Source organism: Etheostoma spectabile, chromosome 3, assembly GCF_008692095.1.
Source record: "Etheostoma spectabile isolate EspeVRDwgs_2016 chromosome 3, UIUC_Espe_1.0, whole genome shotgun sequence".
Classification (NCBI taxonomy): domain Eukaryota; kingdom Metazoa; phylum Chordata; class Actinopteri; order Perciformes; family Percidae; genus Etheostoma; species Etheostoma spectabile.
In genome coordinates, this window is record NC_045735.1 from 29,212,388 (window position 1) to 29,239,738 (window position 27,351).

Consider the following 27,351-nt stretch of genomic DNA (forward strand, 5'->3'; position numbering starts at 1 on the left):
GTCAGGGTTAATTAGTGGAATTTCTTGCCTTTTTAATGGAATTGGGACCATCAGTTGTGTTGTGCAGAAGTCAGGTTGGACAACTGTTAGAATTCATATTATGGCAAACACCAATCAGCTAAGTAAAGAAACGAGTGGCCATCACTACTTTAAGAAATGACGGCCAGTCAGTCCGAAAAATTGCCAATACTTTGAATGTGTCCACAAGTAAAGTGCTACAACAAAACTGGCTCACATGAGGACCGCCCCAATAAAGGAAGACCAAGAGTCACCTCTGCTGCTGAGGATAAGTTCACCCGAGTCACCAGCCTCAGAAATCGCAAGTTAACAGCAGCTCAGATTAGAGACCAGACGAATACCACACAGAGTTCTAGCAGCAGACACATCTCTAGAACAACTGTTAAGAGGAGACTGCACGGATCAGGCCTTCATGGTCAAATAGCAGCTAGGAAACCACTGCTAAGGAGAGTCAATAAGCAGAAGAGATTTGTTTGGGCCAAGAAACACAAGGAATGGATATTAGACCAGTGGAAATCTGGGCTTTGGTCTGATAAGTCCAAGTTTGAGATCTTTGGTTCCCACCGCCGAGTCTTTGTGCAACTAAGATAAGGTGACCCGATGGATTCTAAATGCAAGGTTCCCACCATGAAGCATGGAGGAGGAGGTGTGATGGTGCTTTGCTGGTGACACTGTTGGGGATTTATTCAAAATTGAAGGCATACTGAACCAGCGTGGCTACCACAGCATCCTACAGCGGCATGCCACCTCCAGGCTGTGTAAGGGATTATTGATCAAGAAAGAGAGTGATGGAGTGCTGGACCTCCACAGTCATCAGACTTGAACCCAATCCAGATGGTTTGGGGAGAGCTGGACCGCAGAGTGAAGGCAAAAGGGCCAACAAGTGCTGAGCATCTCTGGGAACTCCTTCAAGACTGTTGGGAAACCATTTCAGGTGACTACCTCTTGAAGCTCATCAAGAGAATGCCAAGAGTGTGCAAAGCAGTAATCAGAGCAAACTACTTTAAAGAAACTAGAATATAAGACATGTTTTCAGTTATTTCACACTTTTTTGTTAAGTACATAATTCCACATGTGTTCATTCATAGTTGTGATGCCTTCAGTGGTAATCTACAATGTAAATAGTCATGAAAATAGAGGAAACGCATTGAATGAGGTTTGTCCAAACTTTTGGCCTGTATGGTATGTATATATATATATATATATTTTCTGTCTTTCCAAAAAAAAAAGCCTGTGGTAATAATTCATCCTATATGGTTCCCTAATCAATCTTAATTTTGCCCATTCATAAAGAAACTCCCTTCAAAAAGAAAATGAAACTATTCAGTGTTGATACATAAATAATTGCACATCTATAGGTACATCAGCTTTTTTTTATAAAGACAATGAATCAAACATGATGCTTTATAATTCTACTTCTTCCCTTTACCAGAATCTTGTCTCGCCCCTCTCCTCTCTCTAGACCTGCTCTTTATGGAAAGCGCAGTGAGATAACTGTTGTTGTGATTTAGTGCTATGTCAATAAAATTGAATTGAGTTGAATTGCCTGTTATTTAAAATAACTGTTGGTTAATTCAGCAGCAAAACAATTTCATTGTACATTAATTGTTCATTGTTCATGCGTTCACTTTAGTGCAACATACATGTTTGAAGAAACTTTCTCACCTCTGTAGGCGAATTTGGTAACCACAAGAATTTCCATTCCCAACACTTTCTGCCCTCTCTGCTGCTACACGCTCTGCTACCTGAGAGGAAGCACACACGTACAAAAACCTTTAGGAACACAATTATCATGAAAAAATAGGGCAAATATGCCTAATTTACATGACAGATACAGGACAATGATATATGCAGGGCACAAACATCATATCCCACACCTTAGCAACCACATCTATCCTTCAGGATGCACAGAGCAAATCAGTCATGAATACACAGAGACATTACATACCGAGATGGCGCTGATGCGACGGGGCTGTGTGCAGACCACACGACACATTGAGCCCACGCCTCTATTGATGTAGTCATCTAGGATGAACTGGGTGACCTGAGTTGTTTTTCCGCACCCCGTTTCCCCGCTCACCACCAGGACACGGTTCGAGTTGATCAGTTGCACCAGCTCCTGAGGACGGAAAGATGGAAGGAGGTGAGAGCAAGCGGAAGGATTAATAAGTAATAGGATGATGACATTTCAAATTTGAAAAATAAAAATTCCCTCCAGCAGAAATGTGATTTGTGATGAGGAATTTGCTAATTAACTAATCCATTTTAGTAAAAAATTAAGAACGTACCTCTTTTTTCCCATAGGACGGTAGTTTTTCCCTGAATTTCTGAAGACAATGGAAATAGCAAACATTTGTTACCATAGAATAAAATCAGTAAAATGAAGAGCAGCCGCATAATTTTATAACATAATGGAAACAGTTTTTACAAACCGAAACATTTCTTATTTAAGTCTTATAACCACAGATAATCACAGATTCTATGTAATTCAGTAAATCCTTAGTGACTCAGTGGAATGATACATTACAATATTGTGATACTGTAATTAACCTGCCCACTAAAATCCTTAAAAAAATTTTTTTTAAGAACAATTGCATAATGAATATTATGATGATAATCCTGTAATTACTGAGATATAGTTATCTCTTGGGCAGAGGCAATCGTGGACAATTTTTTAATTTGTAGGCATGTAGTATAGTGTGTGTGTGTGTGTGTGTGTGTGTGTGTGTGTGTGTGTGTGTGTGTGTGTGTGTGTGTGTGTGTGTGTGTGTTTACACTTGCTACTAATCTTCATGCTTACCAGCATTTCTCTGTACTTTGGATCTGATTCCTTGCTCTGCAGATCCCTCTTTAAGCAGTCATCCAGTGATCTGTCTCTGGCTACTTCCTGCAATAAGAACTCCAGGTCCTTGTCTTCCCTTCTTAGTTTCTCTTTCTCCTCTTCCTCCTCCTGCTGCTGCTGCTCTTCATCATCCCACGCCTCTGGGGGCTCATCTTTAACTGCTGGAGAGAAGTAACTAAACAAAAACATTACAGTGTAAATATTCACAATGTAGGCATTACCAGGCAATATTGGTTGTTCTGTGATTGTAGCACAGAGTATCATCAAATATTAAACTTTATTTTTGGAGCAAGTAACATCTCTTTTAGCATGCATCCGATTTCCTTGCAAAGTTACCGTTGTGATTTGTGAGTTGCTTTTTTTTGGCCTGGAGTAACTTCTTCCTCCTCCTCCTCAGATTTGAACTCAATCTTCTGCTTTTCCTCTTCAGACAGATCCCCGTCAAAGTAACTGCATGCACACATTTTGAGACATACATGTGTCAGCAGTCACAGCTGAGAAAATAACTTCAGACCCTTTGATCCGATCTAACTTTCCCATGTTCTTTATTGGAAGCTTGAAATTTACACCGCAAGTCTCAAATGGAATAGCTATGATAGCTTTTATTACCAATGACCACTGCTACTGGCAGATGTCTGCCAGCTGTCAGATGTAGAGACTCTTGCATCCCAGCCGTCTCTCCAAGGACCAGGCTGATCATTTTGGACAGAGTTAAGCAGCTTGGTAATGTGCTGCTCCCTGGCCTCATCCATCTGGACCACTGCCCGCTGCACACAGACATGGGAAGGGGAAAGTTCAGCCATAACCTTGCAGTTAGCCAAACCAAATGTGACTGAGGGCTTGGTTTTAACCCTGTTATTAGTGTTCAACCACACCACCGAAAAATCACACTGAATCCCTCTAAAACTGAAATGTGCGTAATTATTTGAATTTAAGCATTTTTATTATGCCACACATTCAAACCCAGTAAATGAAATCCACAAATGCAAGTGCGCCTTTGTTTAGGTCTACCAACTAAATTGATAAAGAGACAAGATGTGTCAGGATCTGCTTGGCATACCACCTTATCTGCAGGGTTTTGTCCACAGATCAGTCTGCACAATTCTGCACAGTAAACTTACTTACCAAATGAAATCAGCCTTATGTCCCACTCTTTGCAGTTAACACCTGAGTCCAGACCTACTTTCACTAACTTGTCACCTTCTTTGTAATTTTAGTACCTACGCTGGAGGTCCTGCTTCCGTTTAGACTGACAACCTGCCCCGTTCAACACAATGCGCAATAGCATAACGTTCCAACCAAACACACTCCCTACCGATCTGCGGTCGGCCTGTTTCCTCCTCACGGCTCCGTATCTTGCGTACCACAGGCCAATCTCGCGTCCCTTCAGGTGTGGAGGAGGACGGTCCCGTGGTCCGCCTCTCCCTCCACCATCTCGGTCCTGGTCAAAGTCGGAGCTGTGTCCTCTTGAACCTCCTCCGCCTCCTCTGTCCCATCTTTCTCTGCTTCCATCTCTGTTCCCTCGACCTCCTCTTCTGCCTCTTCGCCCTCCTCCACCGCCATATCCAGAACTCATGCCGCCGCCGTCAGAAGCAAGCTGTGGCAGCACCAGGTGCTAAAACGCTGTCAGGATATCGGTTAACGTCACGTTAGTAAGTAACGTTAGCTACTCGCTAATGCTAACGTTGCTTAGCTAGCTAGATGTGTTGAATGGACTTTTGGGCCAGAGACTAAAGTTAAACATACGAGGCTACGCCTACGTAGCTACTGACAGTTAATTTCGTGATAGCTAACTACATGTACCATTCAAATCTGGGTTGACTCGTCAAAATACAGCACTTTGAGCTTTCTTGTGTCCATTCACAGATGCATTCAGTCGCATCCATGTCGCACAGAAACGACGTCAGAATGTTTTGCGGCATGATATTGTCGTAGCACTCTGTGATTGGTTATCCTCCCTCCACTCACTTTTCTCAAACTCCTCCGTGCAATCTTCAGTAGATGAGTTGCTACTTTTTTCCTAGACATATCATTGATAACCCACAAGCAAATGGGGCTATATTAAAAGCTTATCTAAAGCATGACTTTAGTCTGTTTAGTCTATTGACCTATAGGCTTAATAATAATAATAACGATAACAATAATAATAATAATAATAAAACATTTTTACTTTGATTAGTAATATTTTGTAATAGCCTTTAACAAGACAGTCCCAACTCCTTTGCTTCAGATGTTGTATTTGTACTCCTCGATGACAGATACAGTAATGACAAGATCATTAGAGCTGCTGTGATTGTCGAGTGGACAGTAGTTGATATGGCTGTGATCAAAATTAGAGCCAAATGTGTATTATTGCCTTTTCCTTCAAAAGTAAAATGTCTCCTTTTTGAAAAAGTCGACACTTTAATCGGAGGTTGTACATCGTTGATCACTGTCAACAAAAGATATGTACAGTACCAGTCAAAGATGTAGACACACTCACTTGAATGAGAGTGTGTCCATACTTTTGACTGGTAGGCCTACTGTATATTTTTGGGGAAACATTTTTGGCTAGATCTTCAGTTGTTTGGTTTTTTTACCCCAATCTAACAAACACACTTTGTAAATTGGTCATATGTCATATACTTTGTAGAGTCTTCATTCTTTATGTCTTGTAAACCATTAAACCAAACCAAAATTTTGCCTACTAAAATATGCTTTTTATAAGTCATCTCCTGCATTTAAAGTGATGTTCTATTGTGACAATTAGTACACCCAATTTATTACGTAGCCTATTATTTTCCTGTTTTATTTTCTTCTAATTTAACATGGGTTTTCTATCAGCATGCTTAACTGCTGTATTGCATTATGCCACTGTATTGAGGGGCCTGTTTGACTTATGTACACAGATCAACAGTCCAGAAAAGAAACCCGTGGCTATTCACTCCCCAGACCCTAGCCCCTGCCATATTTACCCCTCTTATGTTAATAGCCAATAGTTAGGCAAATCAATTTTGAATGAATGAATGAAGATTGGTGGAAAAGATACATTTATATTACTTTTTAAACCACGTCCTTAAGCTCTGAAAATCAACACCAGGGAATATAAATGTACAGACAGAGACCGTCTGTGCTGTAACAGCTCATCCTGCTCCCAGCTCAACGGAACATTGGGAATGACCTGTTGTCTGGGCCTTAAACGTTAAAGCCAAATGAAAAAAGATCTACCATGACTGCTCTAGACTGTATCACCTTAAGGGGTCTGGCTCTGCTGTATTGCGGGCAATGTGATGAATATCACCAGCAGGTTCAAAGCCTTAACCTTATATTACTAAAATGTCTGCAGCTTTTCAGTAGTCCCTTCTAAAATAGGATTTTTATTTTTTAAATATATCTACTTCAATAAAGTTTAACAAACCACAGCAAAACAATGTATTGGATTAATGACATTAACAGTTAGTCAAAAACACTCTGGTTGTAATTTTGTCACTGCATTACCGTTTTTAATAAACCATGTGAAAACAACATGGCAAAACCACATTCAATCAATAATTGCTTCTGCATTGTTATTTTTGAATTTGTGGTCGTTAGCAATTTCATTGTTTCCTCGTTTCGGCTCTTTACTCTTAACTGGCTGATTTTTAAATGTTCACACTGGCATGCAATTATCTAATTGGACAGCACTCAACACTCTCTAGTTTTTAAATTAGCTGGAATATTGAGTTAAAGATGTGCCTTTCCTTTTTTTCTCTCTATCCTCCCATCTCTCCCTTCTGGATGTGTCTTGTAAAATGACTGAAAACATAAACACCCAATCATGAAGCACATGTCAGAGACAAAAGAAACGGAAAGAGGAAATAAAGGTGCGATTGTCATTCATGGCGTGTGTGCGTGATGCCCACGAGAGTGCATCGCACCGTCGAGATCTGCGTCATGAAATGTCATGCATCACCACTTTGAAATCAACTTCTGCTCTTCACACACTCTCTCTCTCTCCTGTTCTGCCATGATCGTAGCAATTATACATTCGGGCATATGAAGTGTTCAATTTTATAAACTGTGAAATGAAAATGTGTGGTGCGTGTCCACATTTACGGTGTCATCACCTTTTTAAAATTAAGGAAATGCAGCTGCCCACACAGACAACCACGCACCCACGGTGGAAGTGGATCCTTTCCAGATTAAATGAACCATTGCCACTTTGTGTGAAAAATTAGCCTGGTTTATGTGATTTTTTTTGTTTCAATCTCTATCTTGAGGATCTTGGTTTCATCAGCTGTCCCACAATAAATCCACAGCTGCTTTTGTTTTTAAATTTTAAGATTTGATAGAAATATAGTCAGTCTTGTCTTTCAGCAGGACTCAGTTTGTAATAAAAAGAAATAAACTGTGAATAGCTCAACTTTGCTTTTTTAAGATAGGCGTGACTGCCAATACTTTTGAAATATGTGAGCACAATCGATGTCTCAGCGGGAGGGGGCCAGGTGGAGTCAGATTGTAAACAGGCTGGGCTGGAGAAAAGTCACAAATAGGAAAGGAAATAATGCAGGGACATGCTGAGGATGTGTGTGGTGTGAGGAGAAATATGAGAAAGCCCTGGATGGGTTGAGAAATAAAAGGATACTAGGGAAGGATTGTTTTGTATGCCCTGAGCTCCCCTCCCCCACTCCCCTCAGTACTGTAGTGAATGTACAATTCTTCTGCACACATGGTTGTCCAACCCTCGGGTCTACCTGGGATGCATACAAATGATCTCTGACCATGATGAATCATTAAACCAAGACCTCAGATAAAGCATCACCATTTAACATTGGTTGTTTTTTTCCCCTTCTTCTAAGCTCAGGCTTCTCGAGGTCTCAAGCGGTGCTATTGATGCTACATTTTGATGCTGGCTTACCTCCACCTTATTGCTGCAGCATAATCAGAGGTTGTGAGTGGGAGGTGGAAGTCCTTGGATCAGAGAGAAATTATGAAACATTAGGAATAGTTGTTTGCCAAGGCCTAACTATGTTTTTGTTTTATATTATTTTACTTTTTCTACTACTTGCTTTCCAGTGTCTACCTCTACTCTCCTTTCACACAGGCTAAATGTCTCTCTAAATGTCTGGGCAAACTGCACAGATTAATTTGTAAAACCTCCCTAAAACACAAGAACATGTAATGTCTTTACTGCTGATTTTATGTCACTGATAAAAGCATTATAAAAAATAGCATGCAGCTGTTGTGGATTAGTCATGTTGCTGTCATCTGAGGGGCACAACAACCAGTGATGGTAGCTAATGCACTTTATTTGCTTTTATTCTGTAATAAAGATCCCAGTTGAGTAGGTTGTGTGTTACCGAATCAGTCCAGATGGTTAACATGACTGAGTAAACACACATTTGTAATGCTAATGTGCATCTCCCAATTTCTCACAAACAAAGCAAATAACAATTTATTGATCACAAAGGGTTTATGTGAATGGTTGAATGACCAGTTGCTGAACTGTTGTTGTTTAGAGAGAATAAGAATAAGCAGATGATCTAATTACTTCCATTCTGTTGGGCTGCGGAGATGAAGCTCTGCTCAGCTGAAAACCATTGACACCACTAACAACTAAAATGGTTGACATTAAATACAAATATACATTCATTATGATTCATATGCCTGTACATCATTTTCTTTTACATGTTGCCCGGGAGCACTTAACATGGAAATGCATTGCAATCCAGTTGGAGGCAATTTTCTGGTATGAATCTTTAATGACAACAATGTTCAGAAGGATGGAACATGCCGCAGCTGATGAAGTGGACTCGCTAAAGGACAATTTAAAAGCCTGTAAATGAAGTCCAAAAATGCCGGTGTTGTTGAAGATCATGCAACCAAACTGCTGAAAGATAAAAAGACACAATCGTAAAAGTTACTCTGAATACCCATTTTTTCTAGGTTACTGCAATGTATACACACATGTATGTACATGTAAATGTACATATAGGTGACGAATATATTATCTGTGAAAGAGAATAAAGATGTACTGTATATGCTTCTGGTAGATGTTCACAGTCTATGTTATCATTCAATAACAGTACTGAAATGCATAATACTATCTATAAAAAATGTATTCCAGTCCTGAATGTATGTACGTATTCGATACAGAAAGTGATTTGATGGGCAGTGAACTGAGCAGGCAGAGAGATGATCCCCCAAAGTGTCTCTGTAATGTACATTCATATGCTGCTTACTGTAGTAAAATATGCACGCTGTCACTCATTTAAATTGCACCAAACGTGCATGAGGCAGAAAACTCTACATAAGTATCCCCTCTTCTTCAATAATGCATTGCACTATCCCTCAAATGCTTGGCCTCTCTTTTCCTTTCTCTCGCCTCCCCATTCTCATTTGATAGAAGCAAGATTATTTGTGTAAATACATGATGGACCCATAGCAGCTGGACACAAGGGAAAACACACACCATAGTTAAAACAAATATATGCAGAAACACGTGAATACTTTTGGTAGCTGACATCACAAACCATTACTCTCATATGTATACCCTCATCCTTACAGGCAAGGCTACTTCTCACACACAAAAAAATGCACAACAACACACACTGGGATGAGTCAGACACATGGACCAGGTGACCCCTCCCCTCGCGGCTGAGTCACCCATGACGTAACGAACAGGAGCAGCTTCATATCAAGCATGTGACTAGACCTGGGCCCCTCATTTTCCACTTCTAAGTGAATGTCTCTTTCGCTGTATCTATTTTAGATGTGACAGGCTGCCATATGGTTGAAACTCTTGCAAGGAATATAGATGCACTGCTGGAATACTGTTTTCGCTGTCCTTCCTTTCCCTTCCGATGACTCTCTCTCTCTCTCTCTCTCTCTCTCTCTCTCTCTCTCTCTCTCTCATTTTCCTCAATTTGTAATCACCTCTCTTTCTTTCCAGGCTCATCTAACTCTGCTATGCAGACATGTACACTCGTGATGCTATCTGTAGAGGAAGTACAATATTAAGCAAACAAACAATTCTAACAGTCTTTAGTCTCTATTTGGGTCCCCTCTCAGTTCTATTAGAGTGGTGATCAGAAAGAATTAAATATAGAATGATTAGGAAATTCGTCTTTCATCCTTCGCCGTCAGAAGTGCTCCGTCAACCTCCTCCTAAGAGACACCTTCTTTTCATCCTGTATGTATGTCACCCTTCCTTCTCCCCAGCTTGCTTTCTGTAGGCCTCATTGAGCAGCTGTATCTCCTCACGATACCCTGAGCTCTCCTGCGTCTGCCGTCGGCTGTTCTGCCGGTGAGCCTCCACAGTGTCAGGTATAGTGATATTGATGGTCTCTGCCTCTTGGTTGCCACTGTTGGGGATGAGCAGAGAGTAGGAAGCCGTCTCACCCAGGTCGCAGGAGACAAAGCGGTTCTCCCTTCGTGAGTAACGCAGCGACGGCGAGCGGGTGTGGGTGGACGACTGGCTGATGTTGGAGATGATGGACACACTGTCCATGGCCTCCTCGTTGTCACATATCTCCAGGACCTCGAGGTGGATCTTGACGTTGGTGTCGCCAACCCTAGCTCCGACGCCCAACTCCAATCCGATCTCCATGCCCATCCCTACGCTGCTGACATTCACTTCTCCTGCCTGGCCTCCGGATGCTGGCTCATCTGCACTGGGCTCGTGACCAACTGATTTCGAGCGATACACTTCCACCTTTGAAGCAGAGAGAGATTCATAATTCAAGTTATTCATAGACAGTATGGGGTCACACTGTAATTCAAATTTTGTTTAATTTTGTTCTGAAACTAAAATATTTTCTTTATTCAATAAACGCAATTTCATCACAGGGATCATTCATGTCTTTTCCAATTTTATCTTGGCATAAACTGTATGATGCATAGTAGTAGTAGTCTTATTTCACTTTAGTATAGTACATGTCTTATTTTACTATGTCCCTTATCAAATCCCCCCATGTTTTATGGCTATTACATTTCTCTCCAAAATCCTCTCAACTATATCTTCCAATAATCTTTGCCAAGTTGTGGTTTTACAGGCACCACTGGCCAACAACCAGCTTAACCCCACATAAAAACCACAACTTGCAGGCTAGCTGTTTCCTGCTGCTTCAAATGTCTCTGGCGTCGTAGGCCTAATTAATGAACAGACAGAGAGTGATACCGATCTTTACATCTAAGTCTCAGTAAGAAAGCAATAAACATATTTCCAAAAATATCAAACCATTCCTTCCATGAAATACATAAATTTAAAAGAGGGCTATTAACCTTCTTGGCATTGTTGGAGATTTTGAGTCCATCACTGCTGACCTCATAGGTGGAGAGAGAGAGGGTCTTTCCAGTGATTGGTGATTGCAGAGATACGGTGCCCTGAAAGGCACACAGGGGGATTGCCAGACCACCTGATGACCGCTGCACAGGAAAACCAAAGAAAAGAGCAAAATACAGTGTCGTCAACATCTAGCACAACATCTTTATTTAGGTATTTACCTGGCAGATCTCTTTAATTGAGAATTTTATTATACATATGGCTAAATTCCATACTGGCTGCTCATCAAATTATTGACAAGAAGTACAAAGCATAATGGTCCTTTTGCACCTTGTTCCCTAATTGAGCTTAGAGAAGGGCGTAGGACTGGGGAGGGACTGAGTACCCAGGAGGGCCCAAAAAGATGCTAGAATAAATAGCTGTGGAGGATGGGAGGGGCCAATAGAAAATTCCTTTCTACAGGGCCCAAAATGTCGTGCTACGCCCCTAAGCTTAAAACGTGACCATGATGTTAAAGGTGCCATAGGTAAGACTTATAAACATTTCTGTTATATTTGCTAAACTGACCAGATGTTTGAGTAGAACTACATGAAGCACGTAATTAAAAAAAAATAATCCAGCTCCTCTGGCACCCCCTACAGCCTGTAGTGTGATTTGCAAAAGTCCACCGCTCCCTGTTCAGATGCACCAATCAGGGCCAGGGGGGTTGGTCAATCACTGCACACACATTTATTCTCCCTTGTGGGGGGACGGGCTTAGGAGACCATTTTGGCCTTTAGCAGAAAGGGGAGGAGGGACTTAGAAGTTTTTGAAGTCCTGGATCTTCACAATCCTACCTACAGTGCCTTTAATGGCAGGGACTTGAATGTGTTCACTAGCCATTTCTATCCCTAATAGTTCATGAAGCCTTTAGCCTTTCAGACTCATAGCCAAACTATCTGTATTGACTATAAACTGTTTAGCTGCTATCAGAACATTTTTATCAACTAATGTAACCTGAATAATAAAATTTCTGTTTATAAATCATCAATGAAATTTGTTCTTATCACTTAGTCATCATTTTTCAATTAGAGGGCTCATTTATATCAGCCATTTTTAATCATATTTCCTATTCTTCATCCATATTTTCATATAATTTTGAGTGAATTAAATTCAACACATGCATTCAAGTGAACCTCTTTCAATTGGATGTGTTTGCAAATGCATATTGCTGGCAGGGGGAAGGTGAAGCATCCTGCGATTTGACAGTGAGGAGACTGTGGCAGGTCTCATTAAGCCCTCTTAATTATTTAGATTAGTTCAATGTAATGATCTGATTGTGACTATGAAGCACCATAAAAACAAAGAGGACGTCAATCTCTTGTCCTCCCTGACTGTGTTCCTGTCACTGTCTTTGCATTATAGTAAATGGAGAGAGACACAAAGGGAGAGAGCTGAAAATACAATTGAGTAATGCTCAGAAGCTATCAGTGTGGAAAGTGCATTGATGGATGTGTGTGTGTGGGTGTATTCTGGGTGTGTTCACATGACTTACTTGTTTGCATTACATTTAATGTTGCAATTCTTTTGCAAACATTTCCATTGTGCTTTGATTTTAAAGTATTGCCTTTGCAGCATGGCTTTAGTTACTTTCATTCCTATTATATTATACTTTCCATTCATATTGCCCGAAGGACGAATTTTGGTGATCCCCAACTTTTCCTCTGGCACCACCATGGGGTTGACATTTTTTATTTTAGTAGTGAAATGTTTTTGTGGGGAAATGTCTCAATAACTATTGACTAAATTGAAACATGGAAATGGAAACATGGAAAAACAAATAATCGTAATGACTTTGGTGATCCATTGACTTTCCATTTTGTATAGACATTCATGTTCCCCTTTGGATGAATTGTAATAACTTTGGTGATACCCATTATTTATCAGCCTCAGCTGCTAATTACCATAATGTTAACATACTAACACACTAAACAAAGGTGACAAACATAGTAAACATACATGTTAGCATTGTCATTGTGAGCATGTTAGCATGCTAAATGTGGTTCAAAGAACCGCTGTGCCCAAATACAGCCTTGCAGAGGTGCTGTTGTGGCTGTGTACATTTTTTTCGTACCTATATTTTAACAAATTAATTAAAGAAACCAAAATATACCACCTATTTTGTATAAGCAACACTGTCCGGTATCTGTTGTTGATGCCTACAGAACATACAGAACAAGAAAGTGATTCTTGTTGTTCTTCTTATTTTCCTGTCCAATCAATATCAATATATATAGTTTTTAATTCTCCACCTTGTAGCCTTTTGGTGATAACATTTATTTACAGTTTGAAATGTGTCCTAAGGGTACAAGCTTTCAATTCTCTACATCTGAATGCACATTAGATCTTTGCTTGTCAGTGCGCCCCCCAGCTATGTGCTTGCTAGCAGGGATCATAAAGTCACAGAGAGGGTAAATATGTCTTTAAGCTCTAATTCTGCCTCTCCCTGTGGATGCTGAAGGCCAAAGGGGCTGACAGTAAGGAGGACAGACGCTTAGTAATGACATCTTGCCTGCTAACGAGGAACAAAACACAGTCAGGAAGCGCTATAAATCCCAAACTATTTAGGTTTGTCTTTTATGTGTTGCTTGACTTTGTGTGCATATAGTCTGTGTGTGTGTGTGTATGTGTGTGTGTGTGTGTTGGTGAGCTAAAAATGGGGGAAGGTTGCTGAATCTGTGTAGCTTAATTTTGTCTTAGATTTTTTATATGCAGTGTGTGACTCAAAATACACACTTTATACTATGTATATATACTGACCCCAATCAATGATTAAAGCCTAAGGAAGCATGATATACAGAGTTAGCTTCTAAGAAATGAGAAGTAGGACAAGCAAGCGGACACACACACACACACACACGCCGGCAGTGAGCATCTCAGACTTGTACATGATGCAAAGTGAGTGCCAAAGCCAAGCTGTAGATGCATGCTCCATGGTTACTTCACCCTCTGGTGATTTTCATACCAAAACATTTCAGACGTATAAGTAGAGCAGAGACAGAGAGGAAGAGACACAGAGATAGTCAGTGTTTGTCTGTGTGCACATACAGTATATGCATGTGCATGTTTCTGCATCTGTTCATGTTCCAGATTTGAAACAGACTCACACTGTCATTGCTCTAAAAGTCACAATTACGGTGCTGTGGTAATGTCAGGTAATGCCTGCGGCTGCTCTGTTTTTCTAGAGAAACTCTCTCATCTGTGCATGGTATCTCCAATGCCAGGATACAGCATTAAGTCCTTTTTCTATTTTTACCTTGTTTAACAGTTCAACAAATAAAGAGAGAATTGGTATTACCAATAGAAAATGATATGGGTAGTGATTCATCTGCTTGTAGCATACTGTCTTGAGCTGCATTGTTTGCATTTTGCAGTCTTTGACTTCTACTTGATAGAACAACTATTGAGTGAAAGAGCAAATAATACATTTATAAGCACAACTTTGGGTATTGGCAGAGAGCTAGCTAACTCTGCATAATAGATACATAGATATACAGAATGTGTTTGATTTACAGTAACTAAAATATGGATTAAAACTGGATTGTGTTTAATTTTTATATTCAATTTGCATACCAAATCACCTTGCACAAAAAAAAACCCATCACAAACACATATAACGGAGCTTACCTTGAGTGGTTAATGTTTAGTAATATACTGATCTTGAATGAGCTGATCTCCAAAAACTGCAAGACTAAAAGCAATGAAGTGAGCTGGGCTTTGAGAGTTGGTCTGATTTTAGAGTGGAGCAGCAATGAAAGAATATTTGGTTTTGAAAGACAGGCTGACATTTGTTCTGCTGCTGATAGAGTCTTGATCAATTGCTCTATTAGTCAAATCCATTGATGCTTAGCACAAACAAATATGCAAAGAGAGGAAAGGAGAGGAAAGGAGAGGAAAGGAAAGGAAAGGAGAGGAAAGGAAAGGACAGGAAACAGAAAGTCAGACAGGCATTCAGACAACTACGCACACATTTCTCTAAAGCCTGATTATGTAAAGACTGCATCCTAGTCCAACAGCTGTGTGTCTCTGTATCTCAGTAAAGACGGAATGCAATGAGAACACATCTAATTTCCCCTTGAACAAAATGTAAACACAGATATGAAGATTGAAAATCAATCTTTTTTATGGTTTGGGGCCAATTATTACTCCTAAACAATCCTCTCTGGAGTGCATCGCCATATGTTGCATGCTAATGCAGCAGTTATTTGACTAGTTAGCAAAGTAATACAGTGTGATAGTGGAAAATCAGTTAAAGCCAGCCATAAACCACAGATGAATGGGTACAAATGACTTAATTCAATGGTTCACCGTCAGATTAATAAACTGAGGACTCTGGGCATTCGTGTACCTGTCTGGGTGTTCTCTCTGATTTACTCCTGCACCACTCCCAGTCTGTCAGCTCAATTTTCCGACACTCCTCATGTGACAGCCTCCTCTCCGGGCCCTCGAACACAGACGACGTGTCAGTGAGATTGGGATCATGCTCCTGGTGATGAGAAGGTAGCGAAGGGACACGGCAGAAGTCGTCGCCATCTCTGTGGTTCTCATGAGGGAGTGTAGAACAATCGGCCAGTGCCTCTCCTCCACCGGCCACCGCTTCCAATAGAAGGTCTGCTCGAGAGGCGCTGTCCACGGGGCAGGTGGTGCTGAAAGCAAAATCAGGGCCCAGGCTGGAGAGCCCGCCACTTTCTAGTGCATCCAGACGTGTATTAGTGAAGTCACAGTTAAAGAGGTTGTGATAGGCAGGCTTCTCAAGGGGTGGACTGTTATGAGACATGGCGGCATGTGACAACTTGTAGACCCCATAGCCTTGTTGGAAAGAAAGACTGAACTCAAATTTTCTTTTCATCACTGTGAAAAAAATAAATGAGAATAAGTTGATTACACTTTTCCATTTACATCACAATGGGACATTTTTTCAGGGGTATATCATGTAGAAAGACACTCGCTGGTGAATCGCTTTGTATCACCTCTTGGTTTACCTGAAGGTTCCTGCATTGGATCCCGTTTGCAGTTAATGAAGCAGCCACATGGCATGTGGATCCAGCGCTCAGACAGCACGAATAATGGAGTGACCGCAGGGGCAAGCAGAGTGAGAAAGAAGCTCAGCGTCTCCAGGGACGAGCTGCGTGCATTCACTGCGTGGCGCACCAGCACCAAAGTCTGAGAATGAAGAGGAAGAAGGAAATTAATTCACTGAGGAGTCCGTGATTTAATATGCATTAGGAAGTGTGGGGAGGGAGACATATGAATGGAAAGGAAGCCCATATTGGGCTTTTTTTGCTTTTTCTTATGTTTTGTTTCTATATTAAAAAATGATATATCTTTAAATGCAAATACAACAGATACATAGACACAAACCATCTTAAGAAAGACTTAAAGACAATAAATAAATACATAAATAAATGACCCCCTCCACAGAAATAAAATTAATTTTGAATTGTTAGGTTGTATTTTCTGATCAATACAGTTCTCAAGGCCTTTCAGGAATGTTAATGGAATGGGACATTGAATAATAATAATAATACTAATAATAATAATAATAATAATTATAATAATAATTGATGCTTGTTGTTTGAAATGTCAGTTTTTACCTACAGTGGTGTGAAAAAGTGTTTGCCCCCTTCCTCATTTCCTGTTCCTTTGCATGTTTGTCACACTTAAGTGTTTCGGAACATCAAACCAATTTAAACAATAGTCAAGGACAACACAAGTAAACACAAAATGCAATTTGTAAATGAAGGTGTTTATTATTAAAGGTGAAAAAAAATCCAAACCATCATGGCTCTGTGTGAAAAGGGGGCAAACACTTTTTCACACCACTGTATATGAGACCACAAACCACGATGAGATGTATCAATGCTTTCAAAACTGTAAAGATAAAGAGAACTCATTCAATAATATACTGTAGTGATTCCCAAAGTTGCCTAGAGGGACATTCAATGTTTCATAATAGGTCTCCAACAAAACAGGAGGAATATTTTAACGTATTTTCTTCATCACATGACAGGATTTTAAGAGATGAAACTTTTCTGACTTACTGTAAGAGTCCACATGTTGTTACTTGTGTCCACATGTGTAAACCTCTTGAACATCTCTCTGTTTGCCTCAAAAGGGAAACAATGCAGGCCTACTCCTTTATTATTCTTTTGAGTGAAAGGTATTACAATTACTTTCCACCCAAGTATAACTGGTTGGTTCAAAGAGCTTAGTTCTGCTCATCTTACACGTTAAGAACTTAAATCATCAAAGTAAGAGAAACAATTGGGTAAGTTTAATTGGGGCAGCCAGGAGGTTTAGGTTAAAGTGATTTTACTTAAAGATTCAATTTTGTAATCGTATTTTTCTTAAAACAGGTGAGAGTTAAGGCTGGGCAATATATCGTCATTATATTTATATCATGATATGAGACTAGATATCGTCTTAGATTTTGGATATCGTAATATCGTAAATGGCATAAGTGTTGTCTTTTCCGAGTTTTAAAGGCTGCACCACAGTAAAGTTATGTAATGTTCTGTTACCAGTCTGTTCTAGCTCTTCTATTATTTACCTTCACCTTTAGTTATTAGGCCTATATCTACATTAGTGAGGATTATAAATCTTAAAGCTCATTGTGAAGATATTTTATGAAAGCACTAGTTATAGTCAACTCTATAATATCTCCACAATATCGAGTTATTAGGACAAGAATATCTTGTTATCTGATTTTCTCCATATCACCCAGCCCTTGGTGAGAGGTTGTTCCAATATAATAAAACAGTTCCACTTGTTTGGATTGTCGTTTCATGGATTTTATGTCAGTGCAAAATAGAGCAAACTCCAAATAACACTGAAAACTGGAAACAAGTTGGAAATAAATAAAACCTTAGCTCATATTGCTCATATTGCATAAACCATAAAATCTCAAATTGTAATCTGCTAGATTACATGGTTTGCAGGGCATCTTCTTATGTTGTAGCTGTTGACCCTGTCATGTGCATGCATCACGCAGCTTACCATCATTGGCATCCATAAAATAACTCGAACAACCGCCAGGATCATGGAGAAGCGCTTTTGTGCAAACACGACCGGAGTGTCCCCGACAGCAGCCATCCTCTGCCCTCTGACAGACACTGGGGACACACCGCTGTCCTCTTTCTCTTTGAGCTCCGTCCCAAATGAACTAGGGCTCAGCTCGTTGTAGGCACCAAAACTTTTGTCCAGGCTGTCCCGGGAAAAGGAAGGAAGATCACAGAGGGCAACGGAGCCACTCAGTCCCCTCGCCATTTCCAAATAGCTGGGGTACAGTAAAGTCCTCTGGGACTCCCTGGAGCACAGCAGCTGATAGGTGAGAGGGATGAAGAAAAATAACAAGCCGCAGAAACACATGGAGTATAAAGAGAAAAGGAGTATGGTGTAAAAACTGTCGCTCTCCGGGAAACAGCCGAGAAACGCGGGCGTAAAGCTGCCCCATCCGCACAAAGGTAACACACTGACCGCAAGGCTGACCGCCCACACACCGACAATGGCCCATATCACTCTGAGGGGCCTGCGGACAGATTGAAGCACTCCAAATCTCTTGGTGACATAAAAAGTGTAGGCTGCTATAAGGCAAGCCTTCATATTGCTAGAAACACCCTGGAACACGTACAGAAGTCCAGATGAAGTGCACAGGCTGCCCGATCCTCCACCTCCATCTGCCTCCCACTGTAGGAGCATGAACAAGGAGAGAGGGACCACACTTAGCAGGTCGTCCACCGACATGGAAGCCACAATGAGACATAGGGATGTTTTTCTCCTCATCCGAATGAGAGACAGCAGCGAATACACACCTCCGACAAAGGTAGCAGCGGCGATGATTACGCACAAGCCAAAAAGCAGCAGGCGAATTTGCCTCTTCACCTCCGAGGGGTCCGTCTTCTCGTAGGTGGCCGTGGAAAGGTAGCTCTGGTTGGGCGCCGGAGAGCTAAGGTGCGTCGTGGACATTTTCAGTAAATTAACTTCTCTGTCTCTTTTGGCCCTTTTAATTGGTCAAATCGGACTCATTATCCTGCAAAGTTGACAGTGGTGCAAAGATGTAAGGATGGCACAACTTGCACCGCATCTCTAGAAAAACGAGGATGAGAGAGACATTAGGAAATATCCTTCTCCGTTCCAACAGAGAACGCACGCGTAATAAAAGCGTCCCGGTGCCTTGGATGTGGAGCCTCCGGGTACCGTGCTGGCAGGCACTTGTGTTCAAATCGCGCGACCTGGGCAACTCTCGTTTCCAGTTGCCGACTTACGCGCTTTCGTCATCATCATTTCCTCTCACGGTCATTTGGGGCTGTGCCAAACGCTGCCTGCTATTACATTGTCTCTAATTGGTCCGATGCATCTGGCGGCGTTTTCATTTGTGGCTTGGCTCGACCTTCTCCTCAGGTTATGCCAAATACTAACACCCCCTCCTTCTTCCACTCACACCGCCCCCACCCTCCTAGCTATCCCTGAGGGACTTTTAGCCACAACTGAATACAAATGGAACAAAAGGATTTTTTCCTGCCAATGCAGATTTGTGTTTGTGTGTAAGCTTAAGGGCCCACCCATTTGTGGTTAATTCCATTTGGAAACCAAACTGACCATACAGACAGGCTTTTTATTGTGACATTTTCAAAACCTTTTGTTGCTTAATGTAGTCAGTGAACTAAATGCCAGGGCTAAAATTAGAAGGCAAACATAAATTAGATAAGATTTGAGACTGAGCTGAGTTGACTGTGTACGGCTGGATGCACTCCGAGCCACAATGAAAACAGAAAAAGGCCAGTTTACTGTAAGGGCATGTGTCTGTATTTAATCCTGTAACTGTCAGAGTGGAGCAGCCCTCATGAGACAAGAGGGCAAAGGGCACGATCAAGGCAAAAGCAAGTTATCCTTGCTTAACTCATCCAATTGGACACTGTGTAAACATGTTGGCATTTGTAGTCCCTAGAGGCATGTGGTTTAAATTCTTATTTAGGGAATTATGAAGTTGTAATTAAACCGCCTGATAGTTTTATTATATGCAATATCAAAGCAGGTTAGAGGGAACACTTTGGTAGACACAAACCACTAGAAAAAAACTCCAATTAAATAATAAGTGACCATGTGGCTGGACAGAGGAAGATCCGTTTGTGTGCAAGTGTAGCCTGTGTGTGTGTGTGTCCATGTCTTTATGTGTGTGTGTAAATCCTTTACCCTGGTGTGTTGTCCTTGTCTCATTCATCCCTGTAGTGTTCAAGGATTTTCAGGCTGAAGGACTCCTCAGTTTGTTTAGATGGTTCATGAGTTCATTTAGCCTCACAGTGGTCGCTAGATAAGACAGATATATGGATAGATAGATAGATAGATAGATAGATAGATAGATAGATAGATAAATAAGATAGAGATAACACATGTAGTGCTCTGTTTATCACTCATGATAGATTTGCACCCTTTATGTAAATGCAAACATGGATGTGCATGCTGACAGCCCCAGCCCTTTTTTATTTACACCCCTCCATCATGTTCTCACCCACTATATTATATATTACACAGTATCTGTGGATGCTCAGCTCTTTCAGTTTTGTGCAACACATATCGATGTGAATGCAGATATGAGTGTAAGTGCATCTGACTTTAGGTCTTTAAATTGAATTAGAGTTGGGGCTAAGTGACTTTCAGCCAATCTAATGACTAGACTCTCCATGAGGACACAGAGAAGAACACAAGAGGAAAAAAACACCATCTGCAAGGGTGCATAAACACAAACACACACACACACACACACACACACACACACACACACACACACACACACACACACACAGATAGCTGAGCTCAGCGTCCCACATCAAGGGGACCTACTCTGTGTTTTGTGCATTCTGCATGTTTTTTTATTGTAAAGCACTGCGTAACTGTGTGTTAAAGTTTGTTATTAAGGTGTAATGATATATGCATGAAATGGCACAAAGTAAGAGTGTAACTTTGTAAAGGCTTTCATCAACATATGCACTAGTGAGGAATAAAGTAAGTGTAATTAAATAGAGACAGTAGGAAAATATGAGAAGCTAACATTCTGTCAAAACACATCCCATCATGTTTTCATGCAGGGCACACTGAAAACAAATGATATAGCAAGGTAGTACGATGGAAGAGACACAACGTCACTGAAAAATGCATGTGCAAAGATTCATGCATAAACTGTCAGTTTAGATGTGCACTGTCAAAACAAAACAACAAAATACATCTTACATTCATTATGGATACATAATGGGCTCACCTAATTCGAGATAAGAAATACAAGCATCTATCCCATAGCATAAACAGTGAAGTCAACTTGGCATACCTGTTATAAATGAAAATATTGTACAAAATGAGCTCTTCATTTTGTTACATTTATTTCAAATTTGCCATAGCTACAATGTTACCATAGCTGCATGTCTCATGCAAAAATGGAAATCTGGGTCCTACAGACACCTAATAGATTTTTCCTATTTAAATTCCAGACATTGATCTCCTGTCAACAGCAGAAACAGAAACCCTGCAGCACAATGTTTTCTAGCTTTAATATCCACGTAACTACTGAACAAAATGAGATCAAAGACATATTTCTCCATCCGCAGACTGATCATCCAGATGTTCCTGCCTGCTGACGCATGATGCAGAGTCTATCCTGTGCAAAGCTGTTTAGTAAACACAAACTGGGTCTTCCATTATCATTATATTTTGGAGAGTTATGATAAATTAAATCTGTTACATGAGGCCTGTTATGACTGATAATGTTCTTGAGTTGACACAGAAAAAGGTGTTGTCTAAAACCTGACATTTTCATTGCAGCGCCTACTTTCATAGGTTGGTCTGCTTCAATGAACATGTGAAGAAATCTCTTGAATTCAAATGAAATTACATTAAAAGTAATGAAGCAAGAGTTTAATTTGAGAATAATAGCCGTTTTCCAACAACTAATAAATCATTCATCCGTAATATTGGCTTGGAAAGGAAAATGAAACCATGGAAATATTATGACGTGAAACCTCATTGTGTCTACATCAATTCATCTAGATTATGAAATGGAAGCAGCTTATCAATGATAGATGGCAGTGATTTGTTGTGTAAATACCCTTCAAAATCATAAATAATGAAATGTGTTGTACATATGCTCATACATCTGCATACATGTTTGTACAAAACACACTACCATTACTCAGTTGCTTACTGGCCTCTGGTGGTGCATCCTAATTCAGCACAGCACAGTTTGTAACTTCAAATTGTACAACTGCTGGAGTCTCTCTGCCGCCTACTCTCTCTCCCACACACACACACACACACACACACACACACACACACACACACACACACACACACACACACACACACACACACACACACAGTCTAAGTGCATCATTATCCTAAGTCACATCAAATCAAATATTAATGAAGCAACACTTGACACAAAGACACAGAGCCAGAAGCAGAATGGAAGGATTAAATTTGAATAAAAGAGAGAAGTAAAACTGAACGGGGACAGGAGGATAAATAGTTATGAATTCATAATGACTCACTGCTAGTCGTTTTGTTGCCTAAGCCTTCGTCGTTGTCACATGGTTCTCACCTTTTTTGGCTTAACTCAACTGCAATGGCCTCTGAAACGACTGGCGACTGATGATGACCGGTACCCAGCTCACAGTAATCTTTTCTCTGCAAAATTTAACTGTAAAGAAAGATAAACTTTACTGTCATGTTGCCGTATTTTGTAAGATATCCTACAAATTGTTGTGTGTATGTTTTTGTAATAGGCCTATATCATTATGGGTTGAGGAGCTCAGTAAACTTCAAATTTTTCAAGAGCAATTTTTAAAGGGGACATAAATACTGCCAAAATGTTACAGTTGTATAGGATGTGTGTAGTTGTGATGTGTGCAGATAATGTTGAACTGAGAACTAATCCCCTAGCAAGCAGGCTAGATAACTAGCCAGCAGGCTCATTTTCTGTAACCAGTGAAAGCATGCTGGGTAGAACTAGCAAGCTAGCTAATCAACTATCCAACCAGCTTTTAAACAAGCTACCAAACAAGCTAGGTAACGTTATAATCGCTAAAATAGAGGAATAGTCATTTCTTTTGTCATGACCAATTTATTAATAACTCAGCATCGCCTGTGTAAGAGAAAATAATCACTTCAGCCGATGTTTAAAGTGAATAAACATACTACAGTTCCACAAATTACATTACTGAAGTGGTTCAACCTTTGTTCTCTCTCTGAATGAGTAGGAAAAATCAGTCTTTTCAGTTCACAATTCCCTCTTTCCTTGACTGTATTTGCTTGCTAAGCCACAAGGGGTTGCAGTAGTTCAATCCTTTGGGAGTTGGGATGGGAACCAGAGGGTTGTGGTTCATGTCCCCGTACGGACCAAAGTACGGAGTGTGGCTGGAGAGATGCCACTTCTCCTCCTGGGCAATGCCAGGTGAGCAAGGCACCGGGCCAAACCGCTCAGGGCGCTGGTCCAGCACTGGCAGCCCACTCACTCTGACATCTGTCCATTTGTGCATGTAGTGATAACTAACAAACAGAGTATAAAATATAATTTCCCCACTGGGGATTAATTAACAGTATAAATTATAAATGGATGGACAGAAACAGTATCGCCTCTGATACTGCCTAAAACGCTGGTATTGGTATCTGGAAGTACTGGTGTTTATACAGAGATCCGATACCACGTAATAAAGCCCTAAAGAAAATCTATGTTAAAGTAGTATTTCTGTTCTTTTTCCGTTATAACTGACTGTCAAACTGGATGATAAAGTTCTGTGGCATTCATTGTTTGTGTTTGTTCCTGTTTCATTAAGCGTTTAACCTAATGGACAACAAAGATAGAGATTAAATCACATCCATACAGGGATAATAGCATACAGCTGTTAAAATATAATAAAATATATGACACACTGGTATCGGATCAGTTCTCAATATCGGCCGATATGCAAGTTCAGGTATCAGAATCGGTCTCGGGAAGCAAAACATGCAATCAGACCATCTCTAACAGACACACAAAAAGTAAATTTCTTACAAAAAAGACTGTAAATTTGGAAGATATTTACTTGATTTGTGTACGTCAGACTGCTGAAGCCCCATGTTAGTTTCAGATCAACTTTAAAACATATTTCACAAGGACCGTGGATTAGGTTCCTGATCACTTGCATAGTATTAGGGAGGGATCTCTTCAGGGCCTCTGTGAACAGCAGAAATAATTACAGTGAGAAAGAAATATTTACATGTGTTATGTGGATGACTATTGTTGTAAGACAGACTTGAACAATTGGGAACCTATCCTGTAATTATTGCCAGATCACAAATCGTTTCGGATGTGTCCACAAGATGGACCTGTTGCTCTGTGGAAAAGCTGGACTATGTCATGGACAACTCAAACATAATCCTGGATAATGGTCACTCGGGATGAGGCAGGTGTAACAAAGTATTGCCTAAAGCCACTATAAGCGGAACAAAACCAGAGCCAGACACCAATGTATTTGTCTTCTAATTCCATCTCTGCTTTCCTGTAGGACTGTAACCCTGATAGTGTTATGTGATGTGTTGTGCCGCTCGGCAAGATCCGACTGCAGAGGATCCAGTGCGACTTCAGGTGGGTCACAGCTACATTTCTAAAGGGACATAAAATGCTCAAAGTATCTGACTGGCAAGAAATGGGACTGATTAGCTCGCTGTTTCTTTGACCATGTCTCCCCATGATCTCCAAACCTCCATCCCAACCACCTGAGCCACACTAATCAGCATAATGAATGCCTCCAGCATGCCTGGCTTAATAGAATCAATTACTCGCCAAAGAAGAAAAGATCTGGTAAGAAAACAAGCAGCCCAGAGTAATTTACCTGGGTGGTTACAGAGAGAACATTAAGACAAACCTACGTTGCTTGTCGGAGTGTTTATGCAGATGAACTGATGACTATTTGTTTTCTTTGTTACTGGAGCAAAAGACAGCATTAAGTAGAGGGAGAGACAGGAGATGAAAGGAGAGCGTTATAAGGAGGAGATGTGACAAACGCATCTGTTTTTTTCTGTGTGTATGTGTGTGTGTGTGTGTTTGTGTGTGTGTGGGGGGTGTGTGTGTGTGTGTGTGCAAGCTTTTTGATCTTGTTTCCCCTCCCTGGCTGTGTGCTCTGGGTGATGTGTGTATATTTCAACATTAATGAGCAGACTGGAGATTTTCATTAGAGTCCCATTAGTACCTATTTTTCCCTCCAGGCCCCATCTCATGACTGTTCTCTCATTCATTCCTCCGAGGCAATAACCATAAAGAGGCAGACACAGAGTGGCAGCAGACACGGCTTACTGTTAAAAGGAATTCAGTTACCTGCAATACAGTTGCCATTCTTTTTCGGATAAACGGACTCTTTTGATCTATTTTAGAGAAAGACATCAGCTTGAAACGAAGTGGTGAGAAGTAAATTATGAACAAAGATGTTTACCATTTGGGCATTTGACATTTGTAAGTTAAAAGCGTAATATCTGCATTTTCTAAAACAGATATGGGATTGAGCCCTTTTTTCTTCAACTGACATACTGTACTAGCTTGCCATCCACACACTGCTAACCAGCATGGCTGGGCAGCCCTTTAAAAACCTTTCAAGCAGGCCTGCTATCAAACGAGAGCACTCTTCAAAACACTGTGGAAGTGTTGCAACTCCCCAGCAAGTCAACTGGCAGCAGATTTGTATCTTGGGAAACTATGTTTCATTCTTGGTCTTTCCAATCCACTTCTGAGACAGAGATGAACAGTTTGAAAAAAATCTTTGTGAACATCACTATAAATAACAACGTGTTTCACCACAGGGGTTCACGGTGGTTGTTGGATGTGCTTTTATCACAGAACATTAGAGGGCAGTGGCTTTAAATAAAGCACCAAAGCAGCTTTCAAATCAACCAGCACCCTTTTAAATACATTGGAGAGGTTGACAGCAGTGTGTGTATAGTTTTTGTTGATTGCTCACACACTGAAATCAAAAGTGTTCAAAATGATCAAAACCTCAACACTCAAGGAGCACGACATTGGCCCAGATTTGCACCATCATAGGAACAATGTCAGCCTCTTTTTTGCAAAACAATACACACACTTGTATACATTAGACATAGAATTATATCATGATGTCACTTCCTTGCAATTCCAAAGCACTGGCTGTCAAATGACCACACATGCAAGCCAATCTGTGAAACACAGCCATCAGGTGCCCAAACACAGGATTGCTTTTTTGTAAACACACAATTTAGGTTTAAGCACTATGACATTGCAGCAGATAAGTCTACTATAATAATTATTGCATGTGATTTAGCTGACACTTTTATCCAAAGCAACTTACAATTGCTACATATGTCAGAGGTCGCACGCCTCTGGAGCTACTAGGGGTTAAGTGTCTTGCTCAGGGACACATTGATAGATGTATCGCAGTGGGAATCGATCCCAGGTCTCCCACACCAAAGGCATGTGTCACAGCCACTACTCCATCACTAGTATTTTCTGTACCATATTTTCATTTTTTTTTTTTTTTTTTTTTTTTTTTAGTTTTTTTTTTTTACTTTACTAATTGTAACCTGTACTGGATACAGTATTTATGTGTGTCTGTTGTTTGCTGAGCTAACAGTGTTATGCACACTGCTGTAGTAGAAAACATGGACATGTTTTGTTGTGATTCTCAATGTTGACTGATTTTGGTCTATAGAGAGAAATACGTTATCTTTTTCTCTTTTTAGGTGTACTTCATTTACAGGACTCTAATCACTGAGAAGTAGAATTGCTAAAAGTGGTTTGGGTTAACAACAGCTAACAGAATTAAGTCATATAGAACGTGCGTGTTATTATGTTTTTTGTAAATTAATGTATAGTTTTTGCAAGCGTGTTTTATTTTGCTAAGGGTCTGAGGTGTGTGGTTGTGCTAACTGTGTGTAGGGTTTTAAAAAAAGGTCCCTGTTTTCAAAATAGTGCTTAAGCAATCTGAAAAAACTGTAACAAGTCTCTCAGTGCAGTCTGCTGTGTCCTTCATGCCGCCTCAACCCTTATTTTCTGGATAATTTACACTACTCAACATATGCTCAATGTCCCTTTCTGCTGTAACTTTGAGGAAAATGAAATATACAAATAGCAGTCATCCGCTTGTGCCTTGAAAAGAAAATAGTAGAGATGGACACATTGTCTGTGTCTGTGCTGACTGTTTGAAGTCAAGTTGAG

General features: G+C 40.5%; 2 protein-coding genes across 2 annotated transcripts in view; both read right to left on the reverse strand.

Annotated features, from left to right (window-relative positions):
- dhx36 (DEAH (Asp-Glu-Ala-His) box polypeptide 36) overlaps positions 1-4,757 on the reverse strand; it is a 32,200-nt gene extending 27,443 nt beyond the window's left edge. The window contains exons 1-7 of the mRNA XM_032506942.1: positions 4,176-4,757; positions 3,470-3,627; positions 3,197-3,310; positions 2,819-3,035; positions 2,307-2,345; positions 1,967-2,137; positions 1,684-1,763 (exon numbers count right to left, since the gene is read on the reverse strand). Of these exons, the coding sequence (XP_032362833.1) occupies positions 1,684-1,763; positions 1,967-2,137; positions 2,307-2,345; positions 2,819-3,035; positions 3,197-3,310; positions 3,470-3,627; positions 4,176-4,436 (1,040 nt within the window). The 5' untranslated portion in view covers positions 4,437-4,757. The remainder of the gene's footprint in view (positions 1-1,683; positions 1,764-1,966; positions 2,138-2,306; positions 2,346-2,818; positions 3,036-3,196; positions 3,311-3,469; positions 3,628-4,175) is intronic.
- Positions 4,758-8,106: 3,349 nt separating this feature from the next.
- LOC116685632 (probable G-protein coupled receptor 149) lies at positions 8,107-19,413 on the reverse strand. Its single transcript, XM_032510596.1, has 5 exons — positions 18,138-19,413; positions 16,124-16,304; positions 15,490-15,992; positions 11,102-11,245; positions 8,107-10,532 (listed from the first exon to the last, which is right to left on the reverse strand). Exons 1-5 carry the CDS (start codon positions 19,104-19,106, stop codon positions 10,020-10,022), a joined length of 2,310 nt encoding a protein of 769 aa, XP_032366487.1. The 5' UTR covers positions 19,107-19,413; the 3' UTR covers positions 8,107-10,019.
- Positions 19,414-27,351: the final 7,938 nt, after the last annotated feature.

What these genes read in the sequence shown, in the direction of transcription:
- LOC116685632 (XM_032510596.1), bottom strand. Translation starts at nt 19,106, where the DNA reads ATGTCCACGACGCACCTTAGCTCTCCGGCGCCCAACCAGAGCTACCTT. An exon ending in TTTTATGGATGCCAATGATG is followed by an intron (nt 16,305 to 18,137) that starts GTAAGCTGCGTG and finishes CTTCATTCTCAG; the next exon opens with ACTTTGGTGCTGGTGCGCCA. An exon ending in TCTCCAACAATGCCAAGAAG is followed by an intron (nt 10,533 to 11,101) that starts GTTAATAGCCCT and finishes TCTGCTTCAAAG; the next exon opens with GTGGAAGTGTATCGCTCGAA.